Genomic DNA, 17,009 nt, shown 5'->3' on the forward strand with positions numbered 1-17,009 from the left:
AATTTGCCTATTAGGACCCCTGCTTCTTGATGGCGTTCTGAGACATGAGAAATGTAGGCTCGCTCAGGTAAAATCAGGTTCCTTGAGGTGCATCTGTGAAAGCCACTCAGATGCTGGACTGTCATTTGCCATTAGAGACAATCCTTATCGTTGTTTCAGCTAGCTTCGAATTTCTCGTCATCGAGAGTTTGGGCTAGATCCATTCGATGTCTTGTTTGTTGGTTGTGTATCCTCATCACAGGTGCTAGTGGTGGTTAAACTACCAGCTATGTAGACTAGCTCAGAGTCTTGATCAAGTGATAATGAACGTGACTGCCGCTATGGTCTCCTCAAAACATCGGGGGGTGCGGGTGTGTCCTTCTTAGTGGCTAAGCTGTGTCCTGGCGAGTGATTGCTGGGCTCTGTCGGTCGGGCTTTTGGGCGGTATCGTGAAGATGCCTGACGGTCGAGATTTGGAGGTTAAGCTTGAACAAGAAGAAACAGTTCCATCTTGGGATGACGAGGGTCAGAGGGTGGATGCAGACTTCCGTAGTGTGGCGGGGAAGATGCAGCTACCCAAGTTGGTCAGGAACGCAGTTGCAGTTGAAAGATGGAGAGGAGAGGAAGGAAGGTAGGATGGAACGGGCGGACATCAACTGCCTGCCTGCCGGGACGGGAGTCAATTGCTGGATGCTACCCTAAAGTGCCCCCAAAATTTAGGCGCCTTAGGTCTGTGATGGCATTGCCTTATGATGATGAGCCATTCGAGAACGCTACGCTACAGTAGCATGATCACTACATTGATAATCTTCAACCTCGTCCATCTTCTGGGGCTAGGATCAATGGAAGAAACGTCCGCCAAACACGGAGCAACGACCGGCGGGGGCCGGATGCCGGTCTTGTGCAGCTGCATGCATATACCTACAACACGGCCAGTCTGTACAGCAAAGTGCAGACAAAAAGAATCCAGACGCTAAAATACGGCAACAGGGTACGGTACAACGTGCGTGTTGGTACGGGAGTGAAACCGATAATTAAATGGAGTCGCCATCGTGGCGAGTCATTTACCAATAATTTCCAACAACAGAGCCTCAAACATAAACATGAACTCATCATGTCGAGTGAGAATGAGCGATCTAACTATTATGCGTTCTTCACCGATAGATGCGCGTGGAATGCATGTGATTCAGACATACGAGGCGTATGTAGCTGGCCAAGCCCAAGCATGAATCAAACGACGGACCCTAAGCCCGGAGGTTGGAAATAAAAAAGGGGCAGCGAAGAATTGCCGACTCTGATCGACGCAGCGGACTGGCTAGTTCGTCGTGGTGCCAGGGTGCAAGACGCTCTAAGTGAAGTCTATCTCCGGCCATACTGTTGATCTTGGCAACCACATGTCATTGAACCGCTGTGCAACGTATCACAATTATGCACAGCAATTCATATCCATCGACTCGTAATGAGGACGTATTTGTGACCCGCTTGAGAAGCTGAGTCTCACAAGACATCGAATCGTTCAGGGCCGCCGCGTTTCAAGGCTGACCGTTTGCAACTGAGACTTGAACTGGCACGCGAGCACCACCCGTTTTCGTAGAACCTCACCTTGGAAGCACTGGGCTCCCATGTATCAACGGTATGAACCAAAAATGTATAAAAATATCAAGACCAGACACCGTATCCTTGCAGATAGAGGGACCTGAACCAGATTAACTTCGGTCCTGCAGTCCATGACGCAGACAGCGGCGTTTAGGGCGGCGTAGAAATACCGCCAGCGTTTTTGATGCGGCATGGACAACTTCCGTTGAATCTCTGAAACGAGGCTTTTTGAATTCCATTTTGTTGGTTAGTAAAACTGTAGAAGTAGACGGCAAGACATGACTGAGCCAGGATGCCCTGAGTTTGATCTCAGGTACGGAGTACGCCAGAGACAAAAAGCAAAGAAACCATGAGAGAGAAAAAAAACCTGCATTCAGAGACGCGGATCTTATCGGGCTGGGACAGGGGAGCAAAACTAATGCCCCAGCGAAATGGGTCCAGCCAAAGACATCGCAAGGCCTAGCCAAGCCACCAAACCCCAACGCGAACGAGTTGGGAAATCACAGACACATGGAAGTTGAAAATGGTAAACTACCATTGGCTCGATGACAATTGCTTATCCAGTCGTCCATTCGTTGTGCCTGGTGTTATCTTATCACTTTCTTCGCCTGGAGCTGAGTAAATTGAGTTTGAGACATCGCTTCAGGGGCTCGCAACGATCCAGATCGATTGCTGGTGAGCTGGACAAGTGAAGCATTCACAACAGCCCCAGTGATGTGCTTGAGGAATCTCCTAGAAATTCCCACAGATTCATGGATCTTTCCAAGGCTCCGACAGCTGGAGTGATGCATCATGGCCTGGGAAGGTAAGGTACCATAAACTTAAGTTCCCGTCCCCAGCGAAACGCTGCCCCACTGACAGCAGCAGTACTTTCTCAGATACGGTTTGAGGGCAGTGTCTGTACAGTATGCTTGGGCACCGTCTGCGATGTTTTCAGGCTCTGAAAACGCCCGCAGTGTCCTCGATGGCACAGTCTTACAGTACGAATCAGAAGCCCGCGATATGGGTAGCTCAGGTATCCCTTAGTGCCACTTCTTCTCCAGCATCACCGCCTCCCGCACTTTGACCCGCAATCGCTTCGCTTGAGCCTTGCTTGTCTTGTCTGTTCGAGATCCCTGGCTGTCTCCATTGCGTCAGCTACTCAAGACAGTTCAGGACCTCCAAGCTTGAGTTTTGAGCTCTTGTCCAATGGGTGTAGATTCCCTCGAGATAATCATGGAGTCTTGTAGGCTCCAATCAAATGTTTTGAGTTGTAAGCCAATTGTCCACGTCTTCAGATAACCATGTACTCAGTGAGAAATCACAAATCATGCACCTCATGTATTCTCAGGACGTGATGAGCTTAGCACAACAATGAATTGACTTCGACCAGAGAAGGGTTGTCCGAGGGAATTATCGCACTTTGGTAGAATGTCTCCGTCCAGTCAGATGGCGCCAGGGCCTCCATCGAGTAAACCGGGCATTTTTCAACCAATCTCAAGCACCCATCGGTGTTACTCTTTCTGCAGCGCTGCAGAGGACACTGTAAATCGTCAAGCCCAAAGCCATCCTAGCCAGCCCAGCCAGCCCAGCCAGCCCAAGCGTTGCCAAGACATGTCGGACAAGGCCAGGAAATGCTCGGTGCTGGCTCGCTTGAGAGGACCCTCGTCGGTCATGCCTAAGAAAGCCTCGCTTCTGGCTAGTGGTGGGTTGATGTTGAGAAATTGTGTCGATGATGAGCCAAGCCAAGATGCGTTTCGAGATAACCTCATCTATAATTTTGTCGAGAGAGACGACCACACCAGCGGCGGCGGCGACGACGGCGACGACGGCAACAGACGACGCGTGCTAGAGAGCGAGGAACGGAGCGGATGGAGGAGCGAGCAGGGGCCGAATCCTTGAAGGCGGCCGGTCCACTCCGTAGTCAGCAAAAACAGACATCACCGTCACAGAACGAGTGAAAAAGGCGGCGTTCAGGGGAGTGTTGGTAAGGAGCCCACACCCCTTCTGTATCTGGATGGCTTTGCTTGCCGAGAAAGAGACAGACGGTGATATCTACTACGTAGCCATAGATACCTAACTTGATAGACAGATACCTGACGGCATTAGGCTCTCAGTTGAAAGGCAATTCGAGACAACTGCGCGGTTTATTGACTTGTTGTGCTGGCAATGAATGAGTCGTCTTTTCTGCTGGGGACAACGAAACCTCGGCCGGGCTGAGCGAAAACGGAACAGATTTGTGTGTGTGTTGTATTTTGGTGACGCTGGACGGTGGACGGTGGCCGCTACTGACTGGAGATTCTGGACGAGGTGGGAGTGGATAAGGTTGAGGGGTGAAGCTGCAGTGTTTGAGGGCAGTGGACCTAACAGCGTATCTTTGCATTTGGCCCAGGGTTGATCTGAAGATGGTGAGGGAGAAAGGGCATGGCGCCATGGGTTGAAGCACAGACCAGAAGATTTCCTCGGAGCTCGCACAGTAGAGACTTACCAGATTGGTACCGCTATCAGATCGAGTTCGGCTGCGTCAACCACTGGCTCTTCTTTTCCACGGTCGCCGCTATGAACCACACACCATTCAGAGTTGCAGCGAGAGATGGGCCTAGTAAAAGAGACGGACACTGTGCCTTCCCACTCACAGGCAGTTCCATGCCCACCTCCATCATCACCAACTCCACTGGGTCCAGTCCAAGTCCAAGTCCAACACCAACACCAACACCACTAACATATCCACACCCCCAAACACACAAGACCTGTTCTCTCTTATTGCACTGCTCCACTTGCTCTACTCTTTTGTCCAGCCTATTTTACCAATTACTCTAGTCACCATCTCAACCTCTCCTCTCACCAAATCTCTTGTTCCTCAACTTCAACGTCTTGGACGTCTTCGACCCTCACTCCTCCTCGACACACGCTTCTCTCTACACGCGACAATGGTACTATAGATCGATTCCTCGTCACATCTCCGTTGTGACTTGAGCAATTCACGGCCCGCCTGTGCGAGCCTTCTGCACTCCCCTTCAGTATGTCGAGGCGACAACAGCCGCTCCAACAATCTCGCCCATCATGGATCCCTCACAGTACTATCAGCACCATCATCACCACTCCCACCGTCATCACCACAAGTCTCTATCGCAGCAACAGTCGTCCGCCTCCCTCTCGTCGACGGCTCGCGGAGCCCCGCCGCTGCATACCCATCTCCCCTCCTCTTCCTCCATGCCTTTGAGGACCGCCAACAGCACTCCTATGTCTTCGCCAGGACTTTTCAGCCCCTCGCCCTCTAGGCAGAATCTCGTCACCTCCGTATCCGAGAACAATACACCTCCCAATTACACCCAAAGTCCTCTCCTGCACCCTTTGCAGATGCACAAAGTTAGAGAGTAAGCATTTCAATCTGCGATGGGAATATCGTATCGCATTGTCCGCCTTTTTCGCTTGTTCCGCCTCCAATCGGTTTTGCTCGCCTATGGCGGGGGAGACGGCCAGGGAGCCTGGCATGCACCAACCGTTTCACTTATCAGACACTAACGTATTTGTCAATCATAGGACACACAAAGCCCTTATTGACTCAGATACCGCCACAGGCCGCAAGCTCATTAACCAATATGAAGTGATCGAAGAAATTGGCCGTGGAATGCATGGTAAAGTCAAGCTGGCTCGCAACCTCGAAACAGGCGAAAATGTGGCCATCAAGATCATCCCACGTTTCTCTAAGAAGCGACGCCTTGGAAAGGTTACGGCAAAGTCTCCCCAAGACAAGACGAAGAAGGAAATCGCCATCTTGAAGAAGATCCGTCATCCGAATGTCGTCGCCCTCCTCGAAGTCATTGACGACCCGGAGCTCAAGAAGATTTACATGGTTCTTGAGCATGTGGAACTCGGTGAAGTTGTGTGGCGTAAGAAGGGTCTCCCTCACATTTGTCTATTCGAGCGACGACGCATAGAACGCGAAATGCGAGGCGAGCTCCCAACTCCCGAGGAGGACCGTTACGAACAACTCCTTGAACATCGCCAGGCTATCAAGCAAATGAAACGAGCCAAGATGGCACAGAATTACCCCGGTCAGATGAACTGGAGTTTTGAGAATGGAGGAGCCGACGAGCCTAGTAGCAGTCTAGGAAGCCAGTCCCGCATATCCTCCATGCAAGACTTTGCCGTCAGCGATGGATCACCTTCGAGACCTACTTCACGACAAACCTTCCGCGATGAACAAAGGGCACATTCACGATCACGATCTGTGGTTTCGTCGACTCGGGCCGTTGAAGACCCTGACGAGTTCATCAATTGGGAAGACGACATGGAAACCCCCAGCGCTCTCCGATCAAACCCCACCTCGAGTACCGCGTTGGATGGCACCATGTACGGCCCGTACGTCGACGAAGGCTTCCGAGGACGCTCTCCCAGCATGGCTGATTCGATCATCTCGCACATGTCCTCTCTTGATTTCAACCCTCAACAACACGACCCCTTCTCAGATGACTTCTCCTACGTTCCATGCTTCACCTTTGACCAAGCTCGATCAACCTTCAGAGATACTGTTCTCGGCCTCGAGTACTTGCATTATCAAGGTGTCGTCCACCGAGATATCAAGCCAGCCAATCTGTTGTGGAGTAAAGATCATCGCGTCAAGATTTCTGACTTTGGCGTCTCCTACTTTGGCCGACCTATTCGCGATGGCGAGTTTGATGACACAGTATCCGAATCTGAGGCCAAGGATTTCGACGATGATCTTGAACTTGCTAAGACAGTTGGTACACCTGCGTTCTTTGCTCCCGAGTTATGCTACACCGACTTGGACACAGAACAACCCAAGGTCTCGGAACAAATCGATGTTTGGTCTCTCGGTGTGACGCTTTACTGCTTGATCTACGCTCGAATCCCCTTCCTCGCCGAAGATGAGTTTCAGATGTTCCGAAAGATCGCAACTGAGGAAGTCTACATCCCCAAGCGCCGCTTGATGCCCGTTCACCCCTCAACCTCCCCTGCCGCTACCTCCCTCTACAAGCGTCAGAACATGCACCCGTACCGTGATGACAACGACTTGGTCTACGAAGAAGTCGACAACCTCCTTATTGACCTGCTGCGACAAATGCTCACCAAGAACCCTGAAAAGCGAATTCGATTGCGAGACATCAAGCGTCACCCATGGGTCGTCCAGGATATTATGAATCCTATCGGATGGCTCGACGATACTGACCCTGCTCGCCCTTCTTCCGGTCGCAAGATCCAAGTCGACGAAAGGGAAATGTCATCCGCCGTCGTGCCTCTTACTTTTCTCGAGCGTGCCCGCTCGGTGGTCAAGAAGGCTGTTGGCAAGGTAATGCACCCCCTCGTGGAACGAAGTGATAGCAAAACGCGACATCGAGCCAACAGTAGTGCTGCTAGCTCCACCGGCGACAACGTAAGCATGTACAATAACGGACCTCCGACTCCTCATGGGCAGTACCGCGAGAACCGACGCAAGAGTCTCCGCCCTGACGACTACTTCGCGAGTGCCATGCGAGATGCCGCCGCGGCGCCCGAACATCCTCTCTCAGTCAGCCAATCGGTCAGCCCACAGCCCGAATCAGTCATCTACGACCCGTTGGCCACTGTTCTTCCCGAAGCCGGCGTTTACCGGGGCCATCATCATGCTCATAGCGAGAGCGAGTCGATACGCGAACCCGAGAAGTCATCATCGGCAGCCTCTCTATGGCCCTTCCACCGTCACGCTCATAGCCATGGACATACCAAAACCACTCAACACTGGCTCCATCTTGGTTCCCCCATGCCCGTCTCTCAAACCACTCCTACTACCCCTTACTTCTCCAGCCCAGTCGACGGACCAGATGACTCTGGTGCCGAGACGGTCCGAAAGACTCGCGACATGGACTTGACGGATTCCATGGATGAAAGCTCACGGTCCAAGTCAGTCGATCGTGGCCTCTTCTCCAGTTCAGATAAACGCGCTGAACCCAAGGTGGGCGTCAATACCACCGTTGCGCCAGGCAGCGTTCAAGCACCACCTCGGCATGGAAGACGACCTGTCAAGTCCGTTGACTTGGGCAAGGCTTCCCACCATAGACGCTTGGAAGCTTCTATACTCTCCTCATCTCTCGCAGCCGCCGCTGGTCAACAGTATAGTCAGGCGGTTCCAACCCACTCTGCTGAACCTTGCAACAAGACCAGACCTCGATCTCTTCATAGAATGGATAGTGCTCCGATCACAAGAACGTCACCACCTCGCCACTCGGAAGATCTCTGCATGCGACGAGGTGATCGGGTTGAGTACATCAGTTACTCTTGCCCGCCCTCACCTATCCAGGAGGAATGGACCCGAGATGAAACCCTTCCTCGCGCAGATACCATGCCCACTACCAAGTCGTCAAGTGTCGATTCAATGGAGGCGTTAGCCACCCCATCGACTAGCCCAAGTGTCACCAGCCCTGTCTCAGCACTCCCTTCTACAGCCAGCACATCAGAGCGGATGCTGGCATTCCAGTCTGATCCCTCTCTGCCAGCCTTGCTCAGTGGTGCCAGCTCCGTCTCAGCTGATATGGAAGCTGAGCTGTTGTGCAAACCAGGCATTGTCAGCGCTCACCCACAACTGCTCGAAACCACCGACAGTCTGACGCCACCAGCTTTTGACAAGGAACCCAATGGCTTCCCTATCGACCACGTGTACGGCAATCCTCCTGCTATGGACAGTGGTTCTCTTGCTGTCCATCTCGAAGGTGGTGCTCGGGACTCGGTGACTAGCACTCCCGTTGCCCGGCCCGTCGACGATGATTTCGACGACGATGGCAGCGATGACGGGATCTTGCTCATGGCCAAGTCAAAGAAGAAGCCAGCGCAGACTACGTCACGACCTCCAGTCTTCAACCCTCGAAGACGTGACACCAACATTAGCATTGCGAGCACCGAAACAGCCAAGAAGGTGCCGACCTCTGCATATGGTGACGAAGGGACGTCACCCTATGAAACATGATACCCCTTCCCCGTTTTATGGCATATTTATTAAGTTCATTTATTTATCTTGTCACATACTTTGTCAAATGCCAGACAAGAATTGTGAGTCTTTTTCCATTATGGGTCGAGTTGCATCTTCAGTTGCCTGGAGAAATGTTTTGGAGCATGAGGCCTTCGCTTTGCACGAAGCGTGGTATCACATCAGGTGTTTTCTTGTTATTAGATCGTTGCTCACATCCCAGAGAGGGATCGTTACTGCATTGCTATTTTATGGCATATCATGGGTGGCTCAGTTGCTATAAAGATTTATCCCGTGTTGTTTTTTCTTGAGACGGACCGCTGTTTCGTGGGCGGGATGTATGGATGAGGAAATGAGAATAATGACGGGTTTTATGAGCTGGAATGAGATCGGAGGAGGGACAAAGGATGAATATGTATCGGATCAAAGGCAGAAGGGGTCCAGAACGTCACCGCTTCGTCGGAAGTCAGTCCTATCGTTGACGGACGCATTGTTTATATATATGACGAGAAGGAGGAGGAATAAGAATGAACCCCTTGCATTTTTTCATGCTGGGCTATATACAGCGGCATCAGAGCAGCCTGCCCCTGGGAGAACAGGGAGGCTTGCGTGCATTTGTATAGATACGGTGGAGAGATTTGTTACTTTCTTTGGTTGGATGTCATTCCATCTATTGAAGATTTGTGTCGGTGCTGTGCATCTGACACCGATAATAATAGCCCCTTGAAACTGCAGAACTCTGAGCCTTATGTGAACTTGCCTGTATAAATTTGTAAGAAGTTAAGCTTATATGAGCTTATATCAACTTATACAAGTTTAGGTAAACTTAAGTAGATTTAGGGTAACTTATTTAAATTTATATAAATTTATATAAACTTATATAAATTTAAGTAGACTTAAATAAACTTAAGTAAACTTATTTAAAATTATATAAATTTATATAAACTTATATAAACTTAGTTAAACTTATTTAAGTTTATATAAGAGTGCTGAGACTACTAGCCCTAAAACACATACCAGCAAGACCCCGGCGGCGTTGACGATTGTCCGCATTGCAGAAACGGGAGGCTTCTTACTGGCGACAATATCAACCAAGATTTCATCAAAGCGCTTAGCCATCTGCTCTCGCCCAAACAACTCCTTCACTCTCACAGCACCCTTATCACCCATCTTCTGCACATCAGCATCACCAAGTCTCAGCGCACTGCGCACAACACCAGCCCAGGCATCTACATCCTTCGGCGATCGCAACCATCCCGTCTCGCCATCAACGATTGTCTCTACGGGGCCGCCTGAATCAGCAGCTAGTACTGGTGTTCGGGCGAGCATGGCTTCTAGGGGCACGATGCCGAAGTGCTCGTTGGCGGGTGTGTAGAGAAGAATGCGTGCGGAGCGGAGGAGCGATGCCTTGAGGGAGTTGGGGATCGAGAGGAGGAAGAGAACGGGCACGGTTGGAGGCGCAGACAGTGCTGTTATGAGGGTCTTGGTGGTGAGGTGTTCGAGACCGTGAGAAGAGGCGAGAGCCTCGAGCTCAGAGTGATATTGGACATTCTCGGCGACGCGGGGATCGTAGCCGCCTAATAATGAGTTAGTATTACTTTTCGTGTGAAAGGCATAATCATGTGCGCCATACCTGCGAGAATGAGCCTGCATCCTTTGCGCTCAGCTTCCGGAATCGCAGCAAAGGCCTTGATCGCAAGACCAATATCCTTCTTCCTCTCAAAGCGGTTGATACTGAGAATGATCTTCTCCCCCTTGAACGGAACATCGCCATCACTGCCAACATCTTCCTTATCCTTAACCTCCGTATCCACACAAGGATACACCACCTTGGTCTCCGTGCGCTTCTTCAAATTCGGCCACGTATTGTTAACAATGCCCTTTGTGAAACCCGAGTTCACAGCCACAGCGCTTGCAAATCCCATGGTCCATTCCTCAAGCCAGTCAAACGGACGTCGGTACAAGCGCTTGAGGGCAGATTCGCGGCCCTGCGCGAGGAGAAGATCGGGGAAGTGGCAGTAGAAGAGGATTGGCGAGGATGGCGCGATGTATCGCATGAGAGGTAGGCCGGCGGAGAGCTGATCGACGATAAATGCGCGGGGCCGTAGGGCTTGTAGTTCGCCGGACAGAGCAATGTGAATAAGAAGATGGACATGACGAAGGATGGCGCAGAGGATTGTGAGGCGCGAGAGGATAGACATTGGGATGAGCCAGTGGCCGCGAACACGAACATCGAGAGTCCCTAGTCCAGTTAGTAATCCTGAATACTCAAGACTTGAAGTTATTACCATCGCGACACTCATCGAAGCAATGCTTCGGATCGCAGTGATTCGTAAATATCACGACGCGATATCCCCTCTCCTGCAACCCAACCGCAGCATCGACGACGAGACGCTCAGCACCTCCAATACCAAGATCAGGATGGAAGAAGACGATGGAGTCTTTGTCTTTGGCGTCTGAAGCCATGATCGCGTTTTTGGTGGTGGTGGTGGTGGTTATGAGAGGCTACGTACGGTGTTTGGTTGGTTAGTGGGGGTGAGTTGGAGGAAATGAAAAGCTCCAGTGGGGGGGGCTTGGAGAGAAGACCTGCTATTGGCTGGTGATGATTGGGCAAGAAAACTTAGGATCTTTATCCTAAGCGATAAAAAGATTTAGGTAGGTTTAGTGTATTTTAGTAGAGCTTTGGACCAGTTTATTCTGGCATCCTCTTCTAACGTTAGAAGTTTTATTTCCAATGAGAGTTGGGGTGCGTGGCTGTCATGGGAAGTGGGACCGTTTCATCATGAGCGGTACGTATCCTTTTACCCCAGAATCTTTAAATCAATCGTTCACATGCAAGATGCAAGATGCATTCATTATTCACAATAATGCTTGGAATCGGGCTAATAGCTCATGTGTCTCCTACCTGCAAGAATGAGCCTGCACCCCTTGCGCTCAGCTTCCGGAGTCGCAGCAGATTCCTTGTATCATGTGATCTCATATGTCGAGAAGCCCATCTCAGATTCATCATGTATCTCACTCACTTACTTTACCCCAGGCATTATCCACAAGCCGAGGTGTTTTCCTTAGCCGGCCTTTCAACTCCACGCTCTTATACTAACCTGGGCTCTTCTTATACCACCCAACAACGCCCACTCTCCCTCACAACCTCTCATCTCACTTCAGGAATTCTAATAAAAAAATGTCTACTCTCTTCACACTCCCCATCGCAAAATGCGGCGCCCATCCCGGCGGAACCCTCACATGCACAGAACCCTCACCGAGAGTCTACCTCCTCACCCTCCTCTCACCACCCGACAACCGTCTTACAACACCCGTTCTCAAAGCCTTTCTCAACGCCCTCGACATCATCGAGTTTGGTCACCCTCACGGCGTTGTAGCGACTACTTCTGGAATTCCAAAGTTTTATAGCAATGGTCTTGATCTGGAACATGCTGTTGCGACCGAGGGTTTCTGGCCTTTGCTCTATGATGTCTGGGCTCGTTTCTTGACGTAAGTTTGTGATGATGCTGAGTGCTTGTGAGTGGCGTGCTGACTGTTTTAGATACCCTATGCCTACAGTGGCTCTCATGAACGGTCACGCTTTCGCAGGTGGTCTCATGCTCGCCACAGCCCAAGACTACCGCCTCGCCCCAACCCCACGAGGTTTCCTCTGTCTCAACGAGCTTGTCTTCGGCGCACCCCTCAAACCCGCCATGTCAGCTCTCTTCCGCATCAAGTACTCCCACGCAACCTACCGAAGCCTCGTCCTCGAAGCCAAGCGCTTCACAGGCGAGGACGCCCTTGCAGCCGGTATCGCCGACGGTCTTGCGCCCAAGGGCCTCGAAGACCTGCTCAGCTTTATCAAGGAGAAGGAACTCATTGACAAGAGCAGGTCTGGTGTCTACGGCGTGCTGAAAATGGAGATGTACGCTGGCTTGGTCGAGTTTATGAGGGGGCCTGCTATGGAGGCGCATGAGCAGAGATTCGAGGAGGCGCAGAGTAGGGAGGGCGAGAGGAAGGAGTTTGGAAAGGTTTGGTATGAGCAGTGGTTGAAGGATACCAAGGCCAAGTTGTAGATGACTGTTCTTGTACGATATATGTGTGACATATCTGTTGCGACTTGCAGAATATTTGGGGCGCTGCCCTCCCCTCATGTACCAAAATGTCGACTTCCTCGTGTAGGACCTACCTTTACATACTAAAATCACTCTGTATATCTTCGACGAAGAGTGGTGTAGGGGTATCTACCTATAACCTATAAACCTTCTAAAATCCGAACCTAAAATCCTAAAACTCTCCCCCCCTGCGCCACTCTTCGTTTTTGCAGTTCGCGTGTTCGAATTCAGGGTGAACCGGGTTACTCTGTGGCGTTTCAGTATTTATTACGACCTTGTGATGCTTTTTTGTCGGTCGAAGCGCCAACGGCCACAGCTTACAGACTTCACGTCTATACTCACTCTGGATTCATATCCTCACGAGTCACGTCTGTTCAGTGTAGTCTACCACTGCATTACCCAAAGAGGTACAGGCGAATGCTATCAAAAGTATAGGTACCAAGCAACATATCATTAAAAGCCAATCCTATTTCCATACACCTACTGCGCCAAGCTCGATCTTAGTAAACTTGGTATAACGTATTAGCCCTCTTTTATTGCTCCCACCAAACGCCATACATGTGTACCAAATACGCCTCATAAATATACCGGGCCGTCCGTCGTGGGTATATGCGATTTGACATGCTCAGATCTATTATATAAGTCCGCCGAATCACTGACCGCCCTGACCCATGTGCGGATGCTGGTGCTCAAAAAGACTCAACACATCTGAAGGTATGTAGTCTAACCAAGGCCCCATCATGTCTGATTGCTGCAGCCCCAAAGCAGCAATGTCTATATCCTGGCTGTCAAAAGTGATGCCATCCATGCTCCCCATATTTCCCCAGGGCATCGCATATGGGAAACTTGTTTGGCCAAAATACATGGCGTTTGCCCCTGAAAGAGTCGTGGCTGGGTTCACGCCATTTTCAGCCATCGCAGTTGGTGGCGAGACACTGTATGTATCAAAAGCAGTAGAAGGTGGATTTGTCGGCGTAAACCTCGACCCAGTGGTGTAAATGTCATTGGCCTCACAGTCCTCGGGCAATCCATCAAACTGAACAGTAGGACGAGTTTGCGTACTCGTCGCTGAAAGGTTCGAAGTTCGACGGGGCCCAACCGGTCGGGACGATTGCCGCACAGCTGAGACGTTGGGCTGGGGATAAGCTGGCGCAAGCATGCCCGATGAGTCTGGTAAACTCTGTCGAATAGGGTCAAATATCATATTGCCAGGTGGTGTACTGGGAGCTCGTGCCGGCTGTGAAGTTTGAGCTCCAGTTCCCGGCGTGGAGTCTCGATTCTGATACATGAGCGTCAGGCTCGAGTTTGGAGAATTAGCAGTTCCTGCCAGAGTCCATGCTATAGGCGGTCCTGACATCCTTGGTGATGCCTTATTCTCAAATTTGGGGAACGGGTTGTTCAATGCGCCACTGCTGCTCTTGCGTCCAGCTTTAGTGCTCTCATACTCTTCCGCTGTATATGTTTCGCAATCCCATATTCCTTTGGCCCTCTGGTCCAATGCAGTGATGATATAGGTAGCTCCACCCCAGTACATTTGCACCTGTTGCAGAGAATTAAAGCACTTTTGGTAGTTCTGATTTGCTGCCGAAGCCAACAAAGAGTGTCGTGAGGTTTTGGCCTCTCGAGGTTTATTGCCTCCTGGAGCATCCGGATGATGCCCGCCTGGGGGCGAGTTGGCCCGTGAGGGTGAGCCTGATGCGTTTGCGCTCGACTCCATCACGAAGGCGCAAGCTGCAATGTAAATTGGCTGACTAACAAAAGGATTTCCAATGAAACTCTTGGAGTCTATCAAGTCTGCAAAAGACAAGATGTCGCAAATCGTTTTGGCGCTGCTCATACTAAGCTCGCGACTGTCTGGTAAGAGCTGTAACTCACTGCGGAGTTCAGCAAAGGGTGTAAGGAGAGTCGGCTGGTGAAGGATGATGAAGAGAGCATGGAACCAGAAATGAAGCAGGATGAACGTGGTGCCCTGACCTGCTCCCAAATACGCTTTGAAGTTGTTGACATTAAACTGTAGCCGCCAGTCCCAACTCTTGTAGAGCCTGGTCAGCTCATGCTCCATCTCACCAAGCTTGTCCCATGTTTCCTTGGTGAGATCCTGCGCATTGCGAATTTTGTTGAGAATGTCGCATACACGGCCGTAGAGGTGGATTATTTGTAGGAAGATCGGGTAGGGAGCTGGCCAACCAGTCGCTGGATCGATGAAAGGCTCCGGGAATGAGAGTTCCAAGTCGTCATCTCGAAATGTGACAGGTCGTCCCGTCCCTGATGAGATGACACGGTCAAGAATAAAGACCGCCCAAAACGTATCCATCCTTTCTTGTACGAGCTCTTTTTGCTCTTGAGCACTCAGCTGACTTGATTCACCTCCTTTCGCCTCGGAGCTTCCTTCGTCAACCGGATGGCGGCCCCAATTCTGAGAATACAAAGCATCCTTCTCACCATGATACTGAACTCCCACCTCTTTTTGCAGCCCCAGGTCGACAGCCATACGAATAGCAAGCCCGAGATACATCCACAGAGCGCTGTCCTGGGCTGCTCCAAAGCCCTCATAAGCCATGAGGAGACAAGCTTGCACAGCGCCAACAGTCGGACATGGGAACGTATCAACAGTGGCCTGTCTGGCTCTTTGCGCAAACACTGCGCCCCTTTCCATCCTTGGCATTTTGTCGTTTCCGTTTGTAAGGATTGGTGAGTCGGAGAACCTGGCGGCCAAAGCGCATATTGAGTCAACCAGAATTGGCTCAACTCTCTTTTCTTTCACCATCCGTAAGAACTTTGACTGTCGAAGGAATGGGTAACTGGAGCCCATTTGCACGAAGAAGGTGTTAATGAGACTGATTATTAGTGGGTGAACTGGAGCTGAATCGTTTGGGTCGTAGGTAGGTAGCTCCTCGCTGACCACATCGCTCCCAACAGCCGAGCTGCTTCCTTGCGGTCCGCTATGTATTGATATCGGCGATGTCCCAGCCAGTGAACCAGCAGTCGAGCGCCGGCGATCGCGCACAGAAACAACCATTTGTTTAAAGCCAGGTACAATAGCAGTTGGACCAAAGTATCGGAAATAGGGGACGCGGTGACTTTCGGAGCGTCGCACAGCAGTAGGAGAAGTTGGTAAAGCGGAAGGGTGGTGCCCATTCTGCGCCATCGCATTCGGGGTTTCGCGGTCCTCAACCTTTGGATCGATCATGTTTGCGAGCGACATTGTCGTCCCTGAAGTGGCATGTGAATTTGGAGTTTCGGGCACGTGCTGCGCTGGCATAGACGCCTTCTCGATCTTGATATTCTCATCATGGTAGTGGCGGGGTTCGTGCTCGTCTCGTTCGTGGGCCTGCTTATCCAACAGCGACGGTTTCTCACAATCCTCCCTCTTGATTTCCTCGGGGTATCCTAGACATTGGTGGCCGTTCTTGGTGCAGGTAGAGCAAACAGGCCGTTCGCCAGCGCATCTCGTCTTTCGTTTCCGACAGGTCAAACACCTGAGCCGCAAAGGGGTTAGCACCTAGCAATTGGGTCGAGGGAGAGTCGGGTATTGTGTAACAGGAAGTAGAGACTGAAGACGATATATTGTGGAAAGGAGAGAGTCATGCGACTAGGTCTGTGTCACGATGTTCTGGTGGTACGACTGGAGTATACTTACGCAGCGTTGATTCTGCGCCGCTTAGAAGGCGGTTGTCCTTGATTATGTACAAAACGAATGGGACGCGGCGGCGGCGGAACCGAATCCGACGTATTTGTCTGGGTGCTCATGACTTAGAACATGGTGATGCTTCTCCTGGGGGGTCGTGTAGTTGGGCGCAAAAGCGGACGGGTCGTTGGGAGTTGAAGAAGCCCGGCGCAATATGGAGCCAGGCGAGTTTAAGCGATCCGAGTTATGATGACGAGTGACAAGCTGACCGGCGGGGTTCGACGTCTTTCCGGGCGTGTTGCAGAAAACTGTGGCTGTTGATGTTGGGCGAATATGCAATGCAGCAGGTGGCGAGGCAATGCAACCTCGGAGAAGGAGGACGCAAGGGATGCGAATGCGACAGGAGATTGTTGCGATGTTTCGTAAGTTCTAGGAGAAGGAGTTAAACTGGTGGTATTCCCGTATATGAGACAAAAGCCTTAAAGCTGGGCAAGGGTGCATCAATGGCTGAGGAGCATGTTCTGGATTGGGTTTGGGTAATCAATCAGGAACATGAAACTAATAAGCGACGGCACAGAATGAAGCTCGTGAGGTAGGTCAGGGGTTATGAGATTAGGCGATGAGAGAGGAGTTGACGCAGACTTTCGTGTTGAGTTGTGCCGTGACGTGAGAGAAGATGGATATAATTGAGTAATAATTAAGACGGAATTATTAAGAAAATAGGAATGAAAGAAGGATCAAAAGGAACAAGATGTAATGACAAAAC

The 17,009-nt window shown here is 50.9% G+C and overlaps 4 protein-coding genes across 4 annotated transcripts; 2 read left to right on the forward strand and 2 right to left on the reverse strand.

Moving 5' to 3' along the window:
* Positions 1 to 4,767: 4,767 nt before the first annotated feature.
* Positions 4,768 to 8,518, forward strand: J7337_000227 (uncharacterized protein; the record flags this gene model as incomplete). The annotated part of the gene is made up of 2 exons (XM_044817990.1): positions 4,768 to 4,931; positions 5,098 to 8,518. 2 exons carry the CDS (start codon positions 4,768 to 4,770, stop codon positions 8,516 to 8,518), a joined length of 3,585 nt encoding a protein of 1,194 aa, XP_044685692.1.
* An 886-nt stretch (positions 8,519 to 9,404) lies between these two features.
* On the reverse strand, positions 9,405 to 10,984 carry ALG2 (Alpha-1,3-mannosyltransferase-like protein; the record flags this gene model as incomplete). Its single annotated transcript, XM_044817991.1, has 4 exons — positions 9,405 to 9,413; positions 9,536 to 10,095; positions 10,152 to 10,760; positions 10,807 to 10,984. The coding sequence occupies 4 exons, from the start codon at positions 10,982 to 10,984 to the stop codon at positions 9,405 to 9,407; spliced, it is 1,356 nt and encodes a 451-aa protein (XP_044685693.1).
* A 715-nt stretch (positions 10,985 to 11,699) lies between these two features.
* On the forward strand, positions 11,700 to 12,576 carry J7337_000229 (uncharacterized protein; the record flags this gene model as incomplete). The annotated part of the gene is made up of 2 exons (XM_044817992.1): positions 11,700 to 12,010; positions 12,063 to 12,576. The coding sequence occupies 2 exons, from the start codon at positions 11,700 to 11,702 to the stop codon at positions 12,574 to 12,576; spliced, it is 825 nt and encodes a 274-aa protein (XP_044685694.1).
* A 691-nt stretch (positions 12,577 to 13,267) lies between these two features.
* Positions 13,268 to 16,203, reverse strand: J7337_000230 (uncharacterized protein; the record flags this gene model as incomplete). The annotated part of the gene is made up of 2 exons (XM_044817993.1): positions 13,268 to 16,094; positions 16,157 to 16,203. The coding sequence occupies 2 exons, from the start codon at positions 16,201 to 16,203 to the stop codon at positions 13,268 to 13,270; spliced, it is 2,874 nt and encodes a 957-aa protein (XP_044685695.1).
* Positions 16,204 to 17,009: the final 806 nt, after the last annotated feature.

Source organism: Fusarium musae, chromosome 1 (genome assembly GCF_019915245.1).
Source record: "Fusarium musae strain F31 chromosome 1, whole genome shotgun sequence".
NCBI classification, from domain to species: domain Eukaryota; kingdom Fungi; phylum Ascomycota; class Sordariomycetes; order Hypocreales; family Nectriaceae; genus Fusarium; species Fusarium musae.